The sequence below is a fragment of the Poecilia reticulata genome, chromosome 5, assembly GCF_904066995.2.
Source record: "Poecilia reticulata chromosome 5, P_reticulata-male-v2, whole genome shotgun sequence".
Classification (NCBI taxonomy): Eukaryota; Metazoa; Chordata; class Actinopteri; order Cyprinodontiformes; family Poeciliidae; genus Poecilia; species Poecilia reticulata.
The window spans coordinates 21,168,952-21,186,521 of NC_088834.1; the positions used below are offsets into that span (position 1 = coordinate 21,168,952).

General features: G+C 38.4%; 1 protein-coding gene across 2 annotated transcripts in view; it reads right to left on the reverse strand.

Annotated features, from left to right (window-relative positions):
- tfeb (transcription factor EB) overlaps window positions 1–17,570 on the reverse strand; it is a 36,873-nt gene that overhangs the window by 9,230 nt on the left and 10,073 nt on the right. For both annotated transcript variants that reach the window (XM_008409261.3, XM_008409265.3), the window contains exons 2-7: window positions 13,125–13,194; window positions 6,433–6,537; window positions 5,273–5,440; window positions 3,024–3,122; window positions 2,021–2,209; window positions 1,176–1,265 (exon numbers count right to left, since the gene is read on the reverse strand). In XM_008409261.3, coding sequence (XP_008407483.2) covers window positions 1,176–1,265; window positions 2,021–2,209; window positions 3,024–3,122; window positions 5,273–5,440; window positions 6,433–6,462 — 576 coding nt within the window. In that variant the 5' untranslated portion in view covers window positions 6,463–6,537; window positions 13,125–13,194. The remainder of the gene's footprint in view (window positions 1–1,175; window positions 1,266–2,020; window positions 2,210–3,023; window positions 3,123–5,272; window positions 5,441–6,432; window positions 6,538–13,124; window positions 13,195–17,570) is intronic.

The window sequence follows — 17,570 nt, forward strand, 5'->3', positions numbered from 1 at the left end:
ACAAGAGTTCAAACTCTTTATACTAATAACTGACTTGCAATATCTCATTATATGATGTTTTTTTTTTTCACTGGGCTCAAAAAAGCCATAAAAGTCGCTTGAAAATGAAATTTTAAAGAAAAAAAAGGAAACGTCAATTACGTAGTATAAATAATATTGTTTTCTTTTTTACCCATCCAAGGAGGCTTAAAAGGGAGTTAAAGTAGTAAAATATGGTTTTAAAAGTGTCACTCAGTCCATAGTTTCAAAACCAAATTGCATTATTTGAAAAAATTCAAATAATACTCAAAAAGAGGCTAATCCTAGTCTACTACAGTTCTGAGATAAACAGCACACAACCCAAAAGTACAAACATTTGAAATGTTTTCTCATTTTGTAACGTAACATAGTTGCACATTAAAGCCTATTCCTCTTTGGTAAAAGCTCAAGCTTTGACAGACTGGCTTGAATGTGTCTCTGAATAATACATTTCAAATCTTGTCACAAACAATCAATTAGATTTAGGATCTAGTCTTTGACTAGGCCATTCTTTCACTACCACACCAGTACGCTGCCTTCACTATGTTTGATGGGGACGGTGTGTTCTGAGTGATGCTCAGTGTTTCCGCTACATGTAGCATTTTGGATGAATTTTCAAAAGCTTTCAATTTTGTCAACATCAAAAAGCAACATTTGAACTGAGATGAATTTCTCAATGGGGCGTCGACTTATTAATTAGTCGGTTGCACTGGATTTTAGTTAGAGGTATCATAGAAAAGGGGCCTAGATAAAAGTGCTTGTCAGAATTTTAGGATTTGCTTGTAAACAATCTGTAAAACCACGTATCTGTTCCTTCTACTTCTGATCGCCTGTGACAATAAGCCCCAATAATTTAAGTGTGTGGCTGTACTGAGACAAAATGTGGAATAGTTACAGTTAAAGTAGTTTGTAGATTTTACTTTGTGTCATTTATAATAAAATCATGTGTGTAAAAAAAAAAACAAAAAAAAAAAAACCGCTACAACAAACTGCAGTTAAAACAAAAAAATGCCTCAAGGTTTTACGGTCTGCAGAGCCAGAGATGCTCTCTGTCTTTTACCTCCAGGTTAACTTAATGCAAAGTACAGGCGTCATATAAAACACTATGAAAATGAAGAAATCTGTTTATTTTTAGAAGGAGGACTCTCTCTACTCACTGTGTTTGGCATCTGAACAGGGTCCATGTATCCTTGAACATCGTCGTAACTGGGCTGCATACTTAGAATGTCATCAATAACCTCCTCCATCTGCAAAAAAAAAAAAGAAGAAAAAAATGAGCAAATGTAATTTCAAGACAATTCAGAAGACCAGTAGATCCAGCTTCAATACAGAGATATATTACCGTGTCTGAGGAAAAGAAGTTTAAAGGTCCTTGTTTATTAATTCTAGAAGACATTTTCTGTAAATAATATTAAAGTATTTAGCCTGTAAAACCACTGGCCCATTTTCCTATATTTTATTTTTTTTCTTACATTTTAAAACCCCTAAAAGCATTTAGAGAGCTAAATGAGAGCATTTACTCTCTGTGGCAGTGTAGAGTAATTTTTCCCTTCGAAAGAAAGAAAAAAAAAGAGAAATTGTAGAGTTGAAGACAGAGTGTTGGTCAAAGTCTCCCAGGTTCAAAGGCCCCAGTGTTCTGCTGTTCCTCTGTCACTTGTTAAGCTGTAATTACAGCAGGAAGGCCATTATGGAGCATTTAAATTCCACTAATTGCCTCTCTCAGTTAGTCACCACTTTCTTCCAACTCACCTACTATTCCTCTGCAAAGTGCTGCTCCTGCCCACCAGAGTGCAATTAAAACATTATGACGCTTTCATAAAAAGTGGAGATCATGTCGCCTCTGGGCTAATTTTCAACCCTCGTAATTTTATATATTGGCATAATTAAGTTATATATTTGTGTTGGGTCCTTGCAAACTGAGCTTTAAAAGAAGACCATGAACCTAATGTTTATGGGTTTATGTTTATTGCACAGTCTGCCCAGCACGCTTGCAGTTGCCTACCTCCTTCTCGTGGCTGGAGCCAATGTTGAGCATGGCCATTGGGCTGTTGGGGGCGCTGTTGCCAGACATGAGCTGCTCCTTACACATGTGTGGGGAGTGGAGTGGCGGAGGTGCAGACGCCGAACCCCCCGCAGGTCCCATGTTTGTGGGAGGAGATGGTGGCATAATCCCTGCCACTGCGTGAACCGTCTGGGGGACACAAAGAGGAGAAAAAAAGGGTGAAGGTGAACTGAGAATGCCTCGAACCAGTCACTGAGAAGAGGTTCTGTCTTTCTACGTATTGAATATAAATGAGAGATACAGCACCTTGCAAAAATATTCATACGTCTTGGAACTTTCTCATATTTTGTCACATTACATTTTTTTGACATGACATTACATAAATTCGGTCAGCGTTTTATGTGACAGAACAACACAAAGTGTAGGTGAAGTGGAAAAACAACAAGTTGTTTACAAATTTTAATTTATGTTTGGTTTTGTTAGAAAATAAAGCTATCTGTGGTAGCAAACTGAGCGACTAACATAACCTGAACACACCATTCCCACGGTAACATTTGGGGGTGGCAGCATCATGCTACTTCTTTTTTTTAAATTATGATTCTTTTCGTTCACAGCTAAAGCTGATTACAGGGCATTCCTGGAAGAAAACATATTAGAAGCTGCAAAGACTAGAGATTAGGGCAGAGGCTCACCTTCCAACAACACAAAGGCCCTAAATTAGATGAGCAAATCTGGTAAAGACATACCTGAAAGACATTGTGTGCTGTCACTGGAGTAAAAGGCGGTTCTTAAAATAACTGACTCAAGCAGAAATAAATACATGCACACGCGACACTTTTCATGTCATTAGTAAACGTCATTACAAACTAAATCTTTTGTTCCACTTCCCAGGCACATAGTACTTTGTGTTTTTCTATTAAATACAGACCAGTAAAGTACATGTGAAAAAGCTTAATACTTTTGCAAGCGACTCTGTACGGTAGAGCGTTTGACAAACAAATACCTGTTTGTTAGCAAAGGTGGTTGAGAGATATTCTTTCACTTGTTGTCTCCGTGACTGACGGATATGATAGTCTGTTGGATTTTCAAGGTGGGTTTGCACCTGTGTGAAGTAAAAACACAACAATTCAGTTTAATCATTAAGCAAATTTGACTTCTTTCATTGTTTCAAAACTGAAAATGACGTATACTCACATAAATCAGTTTGAAAATGATCCCTATATTGTTCATAAAAGCCAGTCAGCTCAGAATGGTTTAACATTAACATTTAAATCCATGTTTAGAGCACTTTATATCTTAGTGATGTGATGGCACAGGATATACAGCAGCATTAAGTCCGTGATGTCTACAGAGGCAAAGCTGCACAAAATCCCTAAGTGTGGCTCCACAGAGTCATGAGCCGGCCTCATTCCTTCACATCAAAGGCCGGAGCTGAGGAGGGAGCTGCCCCCCTGCTTCTTTTATCCACTTTAATAGCCGAGAGCTGGGTTATATTAGGATAACCACAAACATTTCAGCAAATAGATGTTTTACAACTCCCTTGTCAAAGACATTTCTGTTGTTGGATCTCATTTTATCTGCTACCCACTTCTGCGCAACCCTACATAGGATATGTTTTATTCATTTGTACACTTTAAAGTGTTATGTACTGGAAATACACTGCTCCAACCCTTCTCCCTTTTATTTATTTTCTCAGTTAAAATAAAATTCAGTTTTTTGCATGCACTAATCTTCTTCAGGAATTTCATATTAACTTTTGGCATTCAGTGAATGCATTTCAAGTGCACTAAACAGTCGGGCTGAGTGTCTAGCTGTTCATGCTGGACTAATAATGAAGGAAACTTCAAAAATGTATTTTAGAAACAAGAGCCGAGTGCCCAAGTTTGAACTTAGTGATTGACACAGGCTAAACATTACATTTATATTACGGGAAGGATCAGCACTAGAAATAAGGTTTATTCCTGTGAAGCTTTAAACAGAATCATCGACATGCACACAAAACTCTATGAAGTCATTTCTTTAACAAGTACCATGAAATTTGGCTTTGCTGGTTATTGCATAACCTCGCTGACAAAAGGACAATGAACGCAAACGATTACTTTCCTGTCTCTCAGCTCCTCACCTTGCCAGAGGAACAAAGATCCACACTGATACACAGATACAATAACAACACATCTAGCAGTGAGGACGAGCAACAGGACCAACTATTTAATTCTGACAGCTCGGCCCAGCAGGCCGCGCAGTACCGGAACTGACAAACTCCAAAGAAATGTGCTGCAGGAGGTATGACAGAAAAGAGAGCTTTCTTTATCTACAACAGAAAAAACACAGAATTCAAAGACACCATTCCATTCAACCACACACACGTAAGAAGGCACAGAAAGCAGTCGATGCAATTCAGGCGTGTTGCCCCATACCGTTAAGGCTGTGTACATGCTGGAGAGATATACAGTTACAAACAGGACAAAAAAACAAAGCATCTGAAGGAGTGCTGCACACTAACACAGATAAGGACAAACACAGGAATCTCTGGAATCGGGCAAAATGTCACTTTGCTTTATCAGTCCCTGTCCGACCCTATCTGCATCACCCATATCTGGCCTATCACAAAACATGTCAAAAGTCTCTTATCTTCTCATTCTGGCTTCTTCCATGATCGTTGCTCCCCTTTATTTTTCTGTTTTTCCTCCTTTCTCAAACCTGTCTCTGAGTCCTGGCTACACAGCAGAGCTCCTGGTCAGAACGCTCAATGGAAATGTCCATTGAGCCATGATTAAATCGTCTGAAACAAGACTGACAGTACTATCTGTTTAGTGATTTTTTCTTTTGTAATGTTGTTGTTTTTGGGCTGGTTACACAAAACCCAACGACTTATACCCGATTCTAAAAATAGGTTGTACAAGGAGAGGGCAGGCCAGAGGAATTCTGTTCAGAGTAAAATGATTAAACCACAGATCTGTGTTAGGTTTTAATTTTTCCTGCCTATTTAGAAGTCAAGACAAAAAGCAGTCGTATGCATTTCCACAAAAGCAAAAATTAAATCCAGTCACAACTTCATAAAAAGACATGCACAAATCATTTTACTGATTCGTCAATTTCTCCAGTAGACAAGAAAAACCTTTTCCACATTTTTAAAAAGCAGAATTTCATCAAACAATGAATCAATATATATTTCCCATCTGCAGAACAATATTTTCTAACGTTTTTTTGAGCACAGAAAATAAAAACAGCGGGTTGGTAACAATCACTGACCTTCAGAACCTCCACAGGAACCTGCATGCTTTGGTACTGCTGCGGAGTGCTGATCGCTGGCGTAGGTGTAGGGGGCCCAGCCATGCGTTGCTGCATGTATTGCATTGCCACAGTCTGCTGCTGCTGCCGCTCACGCTGCTCCTCCTGCTGCAGCTGGTCTCGCATCAGCTGCATGCAAACAAACACAATTATCTCAGAATGCTTAAGGAAACCAAGAATAGAGCAAGGCATTGGAAAATTATGGAAAAGTGAAATATTTGCATCAGAAAAAATAGTCAAAAAAGTGACTAAATATACAGTGCCTTGTGAAAAGTATTTAAACCCATTGAATTCTTACACATTTTGCAGCATAAACATTAATGTATTTTATTGGGATTTTATCTGATAGATCAACACAAAGGAGCATGAAATTCTGAAGCGCAGGGAAAGTGATACCTGGTTTTCAGATTATTCTACAACAAAATCTGATGCATTGTGTTGCATTTGCAATTAGGACTTTGATACCCCTAAACAAAATTCAATGGAACTAATTACCTTCAAAGTCATCTAACTAATAAACAGATCCAATTTACTGGTGTAATAATACAGCTTTTGCATGAAGGCTCGGTACAACTCTGAGGAGTTCAGTCCAGAAATCTAATAGAGTGGCATTGATCAGATCAGACCAGACCAAAAATGTTACTGTATAACCTTTGTGATAGAAAACTAACACCGGGCATCACCTGCAGTGTAACATCCCCACTGTAAAACCAGTGTCATGCTCTGGGGAGGTTTTTTGTCAGCAGATACAAAGAGGTTGATTAGGATTGAGGGGAAGTCGATGAAGCTTTATGGTCTAATGCCCAAATTTCTTCTGGGCATTAGAAAATTTCTCATTGGTGGTTATTTTTTTATAATTTTTTTTTTTTACAAAGGAGAATAGGCAAAATGAGCTTCACATAAAACTCTTGATATAAACTGAAGTTTGTTACTGCAATATGACAAAATCAGAAACAGTCAAGCAATTATGAATACTCTTGCAAAGCACACAGCTACTGTTCAATTAAGAATAATGAAATCATTAAGAGGAATTTCTTAATTAAATTTAGGATGAAGACAGCAACCAAATATACTGTCAATCGCTATAGCTTTCTGAATGCTTGAACCAAGCTGTGTTTCACCTGCATTCGCAGCCCGATGCGTGAGGCCATGGCTGGGGGCCGAGGTGGCAGGGGAGGGCGACCCGACGTTAATGCACCACAGTCCAGCCCGAGAAGTAGAGGTGTCTGTGCAGGAGATAAAAGGAGATTTAAAAAAAAAAAAGGGAGGAGGAAATCAAAGAGGGGAAAGAGACAGAGGCAGTAGAACTTTTCTGAATTTTGCAAAAAGAAATCTTTGTCATTAGGATCAAAGGTTCTTCAATAAAAAAATATGAAGACCTGGGAACAGTTCTTTTTGAGCTTTATCAAGATATAATGCATGTTGGGCTATTTAAAGAGACCATTTGCAACAAGGTGGCACCTTAAAATGCTTGCAATAACTTCACAGATTTAAAATTTTCAGCCAGAGTTTGGACTTCCACATCTTAAAAGCACAAAATGCTAAACGTTCTCAAGCTGCTGCTGATGCTATATTGTAGCGTCACTGCTACATGATTTCCAGTTAATTTGTCTCATTTTATTTTAAGTTTTTCACTTTTTTGTTAGGGTCCATAAAGGGTATTAATGGCTTGTCTACTCCACTATCAGTGAATGAAAAAGAAACTTCTACTGTGGAAACAGTACAATAACTTATTTTGCAACAATTGAATAACTAAATAAAACATAGAGAACCCAATAAGATTGTACAAGACATAGAACCACTAGCTGACTTTCTTCAGTCAACTGGATTTCACATGAAACAGGCCGTTTTATCAGAAATGCATCAAGAAATTGGCTGCAGACTGGAATCATTTTATATTTTTGATCCTTTCCAAACAACTATCTGCCAATAATAAACTAAAATACAATCCCTTTTCAAGTCGGAATTCACCACAAATAAGCATTTTCAGTCCTTACGGGTGGGAATCTTCATTGTACCTACATGAAACAGATGGTTTTGTATCAGCTGTTCATTGATAACATGTTTACAAATGAAGTTGGAGGAAGTACAAAAGCGGCAGGAAGCTTTGCGAAAGTAAACTGTATATTACAGAAAAGTCGCTAAGAAATATAATTCTACCTGTCATCCAACATGATGAATGTGGAAACGTCCCCAGTCTTTTGGGACTCTCTGAGTTAAAGTAAAGGTCTACATAGTCAAAAAGGGAATCACTGCAAGCAAAATCTTTTTCTGACCAGGTTTTATATGCGTCCACTGGTATTTTGACAATTCATCTTTGGTAATAAGCTCAAAGTCTTAGAGGGCGGAACGCCTCCTTGCCTTTATCTCTAGTTCACTAATATTCTCTGTTAGATTCAAGTCAGGACTCTGTCTAAGACTCTCCCAAACATCAGTGTTACCTAAAGCTAGAAAAAACATGCTGGTAAAAACCTTAAATGCAAACATGCATACTCCTGCCATGTATAGTATGAATATACTCCTGTCATGTATAGTATGAATATACTCCTGCCATGTATATGGCCATGTATATGGCCATATACTCCTGCTTAGTAACTCCTAACAGTTACTCTTGTTACTCTACTCTAGTGAGTTACTGTAACTCAGAGTTAGAGTTAGTGACAGTAACTCTAGTAACTCAGTTACTAGAGTTACCTTTACTCTAGTACCAGTTACTCTAGTAACTCTAGTAACAGTGTAAACAGTTACTAGAGTACTAGAGTAACTAGTAACTGTTACTAGAGTAAACAGTTACTCTAGTAACTCTAGTAACTGAGTAAACAGTTACTAGAGTACTAGAGTAACTGTTTACACAACTAACTGTGTAAACAGTTACTCTAGTAACTCTAGTAAATGCAATTATCCGTTATTTGTTTCTCGGTAATGAAAGCAGAAATTCGTAGATGTTATATATACTGCTCAAAAAAAATAAAGGGAACACTTCAGTGTTCACTTAAATGTTAAAGTGTTCCCTTTATTTTTTTGAGCAGTGTATAAATATCATCTTTTAATATTCTACTTAAAAAAATATAAAGCATTCTGCACTTTATGCCTAGATGTGTTGTTTTCCAATTATTTTCTTCAGTAGAGGACAAAAACAAACAAAAAAAAAAACCAAATGAGCACATAAGTATACTGACCTAAAAAATGAAGCACCATTTCCAAAGTAAACATCTTTACATTCACTGCTATTAGAGGCATTAGCCACCAAGAGGACTTCCTCTATCATGTTGAGGAGGTCATGTGGAAGTCATGTTATCTTGTTGTCTCTCTGAGATCATGTGAGTTAAAGACCAGGGGAACACCCATCACCCCCTGGCTGCATCTCCTCCTCTTTACTCGCATGCACACATTACCAAAACACTCAGAGGGGAGTCCCAGCGCAGATAGTTCCCTTTCTGCAATGACTTGTGTTAATCTCTGCATGACTAAGCCCGCCTGGAACCCAAAAGCATAATGAAACGAGAGCCTGCCCTCTGCTCCGTTCAGCTGCTGATGCAGCATGTGCGGTGGGAATGATAGACAGCACGACTTCAGTCAGAATCCGATTCATCGGATCTTTCATCAAAAACGCTGTCTGTATATGGTCATAAAGAGAGAATGACCCGGAGAGAAAGACAGACAGAGAGAGAAAAGCTCATTGTGCGTGAGGTACAATAAGAAGGACAGCTCCTATTGAGGAGGACTGAAGCCGCCCGTTGTCCAAAGTGTGCATTTCAGCACCCGAGGGGGCACACACTGCCCGCTTTGTGCCAGTTAGAAGGCCTACATGAATAACACACACCCATGCAGAGATAAGACATTGATACGCACAGGCATTCCAACACAAACTTGGACCAGAACGTGGATTTTAGCAAACAATAACTTTGTACTCGTAGCTCCATACTCCAATGAAGTGATTTAATCTAATACTAATGAGAATTTATCCTGACACCTGGACTCCCACTCTTGCAAAGTTAACAGTGAGTGTCCACATTATTGTAACTATGCAGAAACAAGTCTGCATGTAAACACACGCAAATGAAATGTTAGTAGTCCTTTAGGTGCATCAAAAAAATAACTTAAAGATCTTTAATTTTATGACTGAACCTGCAACTTAGAATGATAAATGTATGTTGCAAGGAAGGAGGAAGGTTATTAGCATCAATAAAATAAACATTCTCAATTTCACTTTATAGATCTCAGCTACTTTGTTCTGTATTTGTTCTACTAAACAAAACAAAGGCTGACCAAACTCTCCTAAAGCTCAGATTTTAACTTAAAATATACACAAATAAGTTTCAGAACATTATTACACTGAACACAAAATCAGCAATGAGGGCTTTATTCATTACCCACCAAGAACCAAACTGCTGCCACGTGACTTAATCATCTCACAGAAAAACCCAGACACCATATGTGGCACTCAATGCATAATGGCTCAATGGAGGGATGTAAATTAAAGGTAGAATATAGAGAATCTTAATTTTTCTCTAAAAATACATATACTTCAAATTGAGCTGGCTAGCATGGGTAGAAGTAGTGGCACAGGAAATAAACAGCTAATGTATGTAGTATCTCGGATTTTGAAGCTCATGGAGTGATGGGAACATAATGATAAGGAAAGAAACGTGCATGAAACATGTTGGGGAATCATAATCTCCATCTTTGTCATCATTTTCATCAATGGTATCACAGTTAAATATTTTTCTGATATCTTGCAGCCATACAGGAGATGTGTTATTTATGTCCTTTCCCTGTCGTTGATTCTGTTATGCCTGATCAGTGTATAGAAGTTATGAACCCAGATCATTATTTCAGTCTTATATATATATATATATGTACAGGATCAGTCTCTAAACGTTGCTGAACTGAATTCAAGTTTTAAATACCTTTAGCGTCACATTCAGTGGTGTTGAACCTAAGAGCTCTCAAGTCAAAGGTTCATCTTATCTATTAGTGCCAAGTTTCCTGAAGTACTGCGAGGAATGAAAACCACACACCTTGTCATCCTTGCATGTGACCTTTTACAATCAGCTCTTAAATTTCCAGTTCAATAATTTCCCACTTAATAATTTCAATTCATCATGACACAGTGTAAACAAGATGTAGCAGAATTAGAACGAGGGGATCCCCATTCAATAGATAAGAAAAAAACATTGTGAAGTATAACTCTAAAGTCCTGTGGGGTCACCAGAGGTTGTTTGAAACAAAAACCAAAACGGAAATTGGAGTTCTGGTGAGCCGCTTGGCAGCTTGGACTGGCTGAGTGAAAACACTCAACCAGTTAAAATTAAATTTAAAGTTGTTTAGAGACAAAAAGAGGTTTGTGAAATGGTTCTTTTTTTATGAGGACAAAATTAGTCAGTAAGGGAGAAAAATCAACATGTCACATGACAAATCAAAGGTGAAACAAGGCAATTTAACACAATGTAAAAATGAGTGTACATGTTAAAAATGAACATACAAAGAATAAAAAGTCAGAAAATTTAAAATTGCTTCCATACTGATCCAGACCTGGAAAGCGATAATAGCAAATTCCAGACTTTTTCTGGATTTATGGTAGAAGGACCTCAAGAGATCCATGGTGTTAATTTATTTTATGAATAAAATTGCTGCTGGAGGCAAAGTGTACAATGTCTGCATATTAAAAGCATCTCTCCCCAACACATCTGCAGCATACAACATCCAGCTCCCACTATGACTCAGCCATGAGGCATACTGTATTACACTTAACATACATAGTTTCAATGCAGCTTCCTAATATCAGACTCACTACTACCAGACTGCATGATCCCATACATGGACTCTCCCGCTGCCTGACAACTACTGGGGACATTTGTGACGCAGTCGCAGCACACAGCAGCTATTGTGTGTCCAGTGCTGTAATGTCATGGCCTCCTTCACTTCAAACGCTGACAGCCAGTAGGAGGATGCAGAGCGGAGGAAGCCCAGGTCAGAGGCCAGCTATGGATTGTGCCGCATGTTAGTCACGGACACACTGAATAGGCAACAGATAAAAAAAGCGCCGCTTTAGGTATGTTGCATGATGACAGCCTAACGTTTTTAGCAAAAAATGTACATGATCATAAACTCAAAAGTTCACACATACACACACACACACACACACACACACCCACACACACACACACACACACACACACACACACACAGAGGAAGTATGAGGCCATGGCACCTGTGCTTAGAGACATGGTGTTAATTTGTGGAAAGGGTATTTTTAGATGTGACTGTCCAGTGCCAAGGGAGGCCTCTTTGACAGCCAGCACTTAAAAGTAGGATACATACACACACACTACCCCCCTTACACAATGCATATGCACTCTGAGTTAGCAAAGTGTGCAACCTGAAATGCAGAAAAAGAAATGTTTAAATTGAAAAGCATTCAATGCTAATTTAATATTTTAAGAAAGAGACTTTGAATTTAAGTTTAAACAGAAGTCATATAAATATCTCCAGAGAACAGTAGATCAAACCTCAGCAGTGCATCCACTGGAATATAATGAGAGTTTAAATCACCAAAGTCTAAATCTGTGTTTGAGTTCCTGTTTTATTATACAGTGCGATGATGCAGTCCTCATACCGGTTACCGCTGACCTTGATTTGCCCCCAGCACCATTTATACCCCTGGCAGATTTAGGTTAAAGAAATCTTTTCATTTTACCAACATATTTCTTCAGTTGGAGGTGATATTAATGTTTTGTAACAGCCCAGCCAGACTCCTGACTCAAATCTGATAGAGAATATGTGGAGGGAGCTAAACGTCAGGGTCATAGCTTGAAGGCCTTCCGTTCTCAAAACGTTGAAGCCCATCACAGTCAAAACATTAGTGGGCAATTGCAAAAGGTCATTTTTTAAAATTGATCCTCCTTTTATATTTATTATCTTTTGGGATATGTTTGTCTCATTTTCTGTCAGAAACAAAGTTCTTGGTTAAATGAAAATTATTTTCTTTTGCATTTTAGGCTAAGCTGTAACCTAAAGATTATGATCAGATGTGAAATAATAACACCAAGAAAAGAAAAAAAAACAATTCAAGATGAATTAATCCACCATTAAAGTCCTTTCAAAATTTAACAGAGAATACTTCCGTTACTGCTTTTCTCGACATTTCTGATAACAGAAATGTTATCAGATGAGCACAACCTTAATTGAAGTGTAGTGAAACAAAGCCTTGGAGTACATTCATTGAGACTTTTTTTTGTGGAAAAAAAATCCTCTCATCTTTAAACCAAGCTGTAATTATTATCATTGATATAGTTTTGGTCTGTATATATCAAAAAGTTTTCTCAGCATAACAATCATTGGCAAAGAAAGCCTTTCTGCACTAAGCTGCACGTCTGCCTGCTCTAAAGACTAAAATAACTCTCTGCTCTCTGTTCTCCTTTTCAGGAACACCCTGTTCCCCTGAGGCTTGGTGGATCTTTTATTTTTTACATGCATCTGTGTGTGTGTCTTTGTATGGGTCAGTGGGCACGATTGCATGAATGTAAGGGTAATCCCTCTCTACAGCGGTTTGGATATAGCACACGTCAACTGAACTATCAACTTGCAATAAATGCAACTAAAACAGACATAGTAAGCGCAGATACGAATGGAAGTGTGACATTGTGGTCCCGACATCACCCCAACACAAGAAGAAGCCAAGCTAATTTGTGAGGTTGGCAGAAAGATGCGGTCGGATCAATTTCACATGCCGTCAAGTCAAATCCCGCAGGTGGACTTCTATGACGGCCTATTTAAACATTTAAAAGTACACAGACATATGAGCAGTTACCTGTTTTAGAGGAAAAGAGTTCACGAAGAGGTGTACACCGTGTTTGTGCTGCTCGCTACATGTCTAGTTGCTGCAGAATGACGGTCAGGGGAAATCACGAAGCAAGCAGAGATGGAGACAGGTGGTGAAAGTCCGACAGGAGAGAGAGAGAAAAAAAACAGAACAACATGTAAAGATGGAAACCCAATGACTGGCGATAAAACATAAAAACAGCCAAAGATGGCAAATCAGCAGCTGTAGATAATAAATTAGCTTTGATCTAATAAAAGTAGAGAAAAAAACCAGCATAGACAGTAAAGTTTTAAAGAAGGGGAAACTGCAGGTGTGTTAAACACTTTGAATAGCTTACAAGTGAAGAATTTCCACAGCGGAAGCAAAGGAAGCAGCAGACCATGGTAAAAGCATGAACATGTAGGCAGTTGGCATGTTTCTGTATGAGATTCTCATTGTGTGTATATTAAGACAAACAGTTTAGCATGTTACTTTTGATTAAAAAAACAAAACATTTATTAATACCTATATTAAATTAGCACTAATATATTGATTATCAAAGTTGCAAAGATGGTGACATTTTTTGGTCATTTTAATTTTTACTGATGGAGTTAAAGCAGCAGTTTGATTTGAAATCAACATTTTTGTGCTTTACTTTATGTCATAAAGTTTTCCCCTCGTCAAAAACATACCCAGAGCTCTGCTTTGATTTTTTTGATGCACGTTTGAGAAATCCCTTTATCTCCTGTGGCAAACATTCAACAGTGCAAAACACTTTGTGGGACTAAGGATGAAGATCGGAGCTTCTGCATTACAGAGCACCCCTCCTCCACGGCTCCTCCACTGGCCAGCAGCAAATAACAAGCACCTGGTGGAACTGCGCATCAGCTGAGTTCATTATACAAGCTACTTCACAGTGCAATGCTAGTAAAAACACTTTTAATAGAGGAGCAATGTTGTGATGACTTCCTGAAGGCAGAGTATTTGAAAGAGCATAACTTTCTTAAAGAGACATAGGCCCAATTTCAAGGTGTTATATTAGTCAAATTTCTTTTAAGTCATATTTGATATATGCAGCTTTTTCAAAATAACTGAAGGAAACGTAGTTACTCGGATTGTGCTATAGAATGGTATTATGTAGATGGAAAACACATAATAATACCCCTTGAAACTAAAATAAGTACAAATGCCTGCTAAATTCAGAACTAGATTCAAAAGTTTATTTTACAGAGTTTAGTTATGCATAATTGTAATGGGTTCCATACCATGACTAGCTTTTATCAAAACAGTTTAATTTGTCTTTCTTGTAAAAAAAAAAAGAAAAAAAAAAAAAAGGTTTAATCTAGAAATCTTTTTTCAGCCAGCTGACCAGCAGTTCACAACAACAGCTTGGCCAGTCATTGTGATGCAGTACTCTCTGCTCCATACAGTCAAAGCAAATAGAGGTTCCTAATGCACTTTGTCTGACCTCCAACTAACTTCATAACCAACTACTAACTAACTACAACTCGCTAACTAATTGGTTTTGAAACGTTTGAAAACCGTAGTATACTTTGATACTGCTGACAAAACATTAATGCTTCACATTTTGTTGATGTTGCTGATGCATGATTTTTTTTGTAAACGTCTATGCAGCTGACCGAAGGCAGAATTTATCTAAAAGGTCATTATTTTTTGTTCAAACACCTCAAACATTTCCCAAGACGCAAAGAGTGCTTGACAAGAGCACTCAAAACGATAGTGCCATCTTGTCGGTATGGTTCATCAAAGGCTGATGAACAAAACCTCCTGAAACATTCTTAGACATCTTCTGATTGCAAACGCCTGGTGAAAATGTATTAAGAGATCTGGAAGCAGACAGTGTCCAGCACATCCCAACTGGTTCTAATTATTGTCGCTTAGCTCAGTAGCCAGTAGCCAGAAGGTCATCTTGACATGTCACTGTATCTGATCATAGTGAATGAATCTCTTCACCTGTCAGCTTCTAAGCAATCTGTTAACAGGCATTTAAGAGAGAGGGACTCTGCTCTCCTCAAAATGCAGCAGTGAATCCTTTTGAATAGAGATGCACCCAATCTGATACAGCAAGTATCAGTGTCGGACCCGATACCGACATCGTTCTTAGGCACAAGTTGGCTGAGTTTACTCTGTAAGTTCAAGCCTGCTGTGAAAAGTTGTTGCAAGTTTATTTATAGATATTGCAATATGATTAATTGTATTTGAATAGATGTTTTGATAACACGTTTAAAAATATCATAACCCATTTGATCACTCCTTTCTAAGTTCCCTAATTTCTGGGACCCTGACACACACTCCTGCCTGTTAGGTGGCGGTAACTTAGAGTTCAAACAGCTGCTGGAAAGATTCACAGCAACAAGAAGACAATTTAGGGAAAATGATGAAGACAAGATCACATAGCTTGTAGAGCAGAAGGTTTCAGCATTTCATCCATACAATGCATGTTGGTGTGAGCACAGACCCCAGAGATAAATGATCAACAGCAGCCCACCACACCCAAGACAACAGGTTTCAGAGCCAAAACAAGTACGTCTGAGTTGAGTTGAAAAGATGCGACTATCCAAGATTAATTAAGAGGCCCCTAATCGACCACACACACATTAGATTTTACAGACTACAGGGTAAACACTGCTATAAAGCATCACCTTTTTAAAGATATTTACAGTATTTGTTCTGTGCACCAAGAAGAACACAAAGGCTGATTGGGTAACAGAAAGTTGCTACTTCTTTTATTCATTTGAACTTTTATCTCTACCTGCTATAAAATATATAGGACTTAGAAATGTAAGGAATCAATTGGAAGACTAAGGTACAGAGTTAGTAATGGAAACTGTTCTTACTGTTAATGCAAGTTTAAAAAATGTCATCACTTTGCTTCAATAAAATAGTGAAGACGACAATAAATGTGTCACATGATCACCATGAGATCTTGTGTAAACAGAACTAAAGATATGGCAAAAAATAAATAAAATTGTAGCACTATAGTTAGTGGATGGATGCAGAGCAACTGGATGCTGGGGAAGATGTTGTCAGTTGCAACCATCATTCATTAAACAGGTGGGTTAATCCCTGGGAAGATCTGTAATCCATCGCAAGGGCCTAAAAATCCAGCATTAACTGACTAAAGCACTGCTCAGTAAGAGATTGAATACACCGTTATCATCAATAAACACCACAATGCATCACTTCCCTTTTTCCTTCCATTAGTTTTCACAACTCCTAGTTTTGTTAGCAGTGAAGCAACTTCCTCTGCAGGCAGCCAAGGAGGGGGGTGGGGGTGGGGGGGGGGTTATGTCATAACACGATTTCTGAAAGTGGAGATTACTTTAAATCAAGATTCTTGTTCCACTGCAGGAACAGTTCTGGAAATGATTCACTCTAACCAAACTGGTTATACACCAACTATGCTACTGTGCACTACATCAGCAAGTATGGAGTCTGTTGTTGCTGAACATGCACAAACAGGTACTGAAACTGATGAGATACACTACTGCTCCTATACCAACGTATGGAGGACATTTAAGTGTGGCTCACGCTGCTTAGGTTAATGTCACATAGAAACACCTGCATAGGTCATAAAGATGCAGAAAGTCTGGATTCTGTTTGTTTTTGTACAGCCGTAGGCATCATCACAATACTGTTGTTAGCAATTCAATAAAAACTGTTTGCTGCTTGTTACATTTCAATAATGCATCTAAGTCTAAAAGCAGCATTGTGTTGAAATCACAAAACAAAATGTGTCCAAATATTTCCAGAGATACTTACCAGCGATTCTCCTACTATCCCAAAGACAACATAGTGAATCCAGGTGAAGTCTGATCCTCCACGCGTTGCTGTTTGAAACTGACAACTGATTGCTTCCTTGACCCAGCTTTTGCTTACAGCGCGTGAAGCCACTCCCCTCCCCGATATACTGGGGGACTTACAGTGGGCTGAGTGCAGTCAGTATTAGTCACCTTCTTCTTCTTCTTCCTCTCTAACTGCACGGTCAGCTTCCAGCTCGTCCTCAGTCTCCCCCCCTTCTTCCCCTAAATAAGTCAGAGTCTGGGCAAACAACAAGGAGAGCGCTGTCTTCCAGTAAACTCATCTGTCACTTTTTTTCTTTTCTTGCTCAGTAAAGTGTAACTCCTCCTTCGGTCCAGCCTCTCTGAATCTCCCTCTGTCTCAAAATCAGCATTTACGTACAGCAACACTTTACCCATGTGCGTGTAGAAGCACTCACATAAACACGAAGCCAATTCCTTATTTTGTTACTAGGTCACAGCGGTGTTTTACAGAACAATGCATCAGCATATTTACTTCTTTATTTGCACGCCCACATATTATCCTGCCAGCAAGCACATAAATATTCACACACAAATCTGTGAAAACAGATAGCAACTGAGAACTAATAGAGATTAACTTTCATCGCACTCGCCTTCAGATCAATGTCAGTTA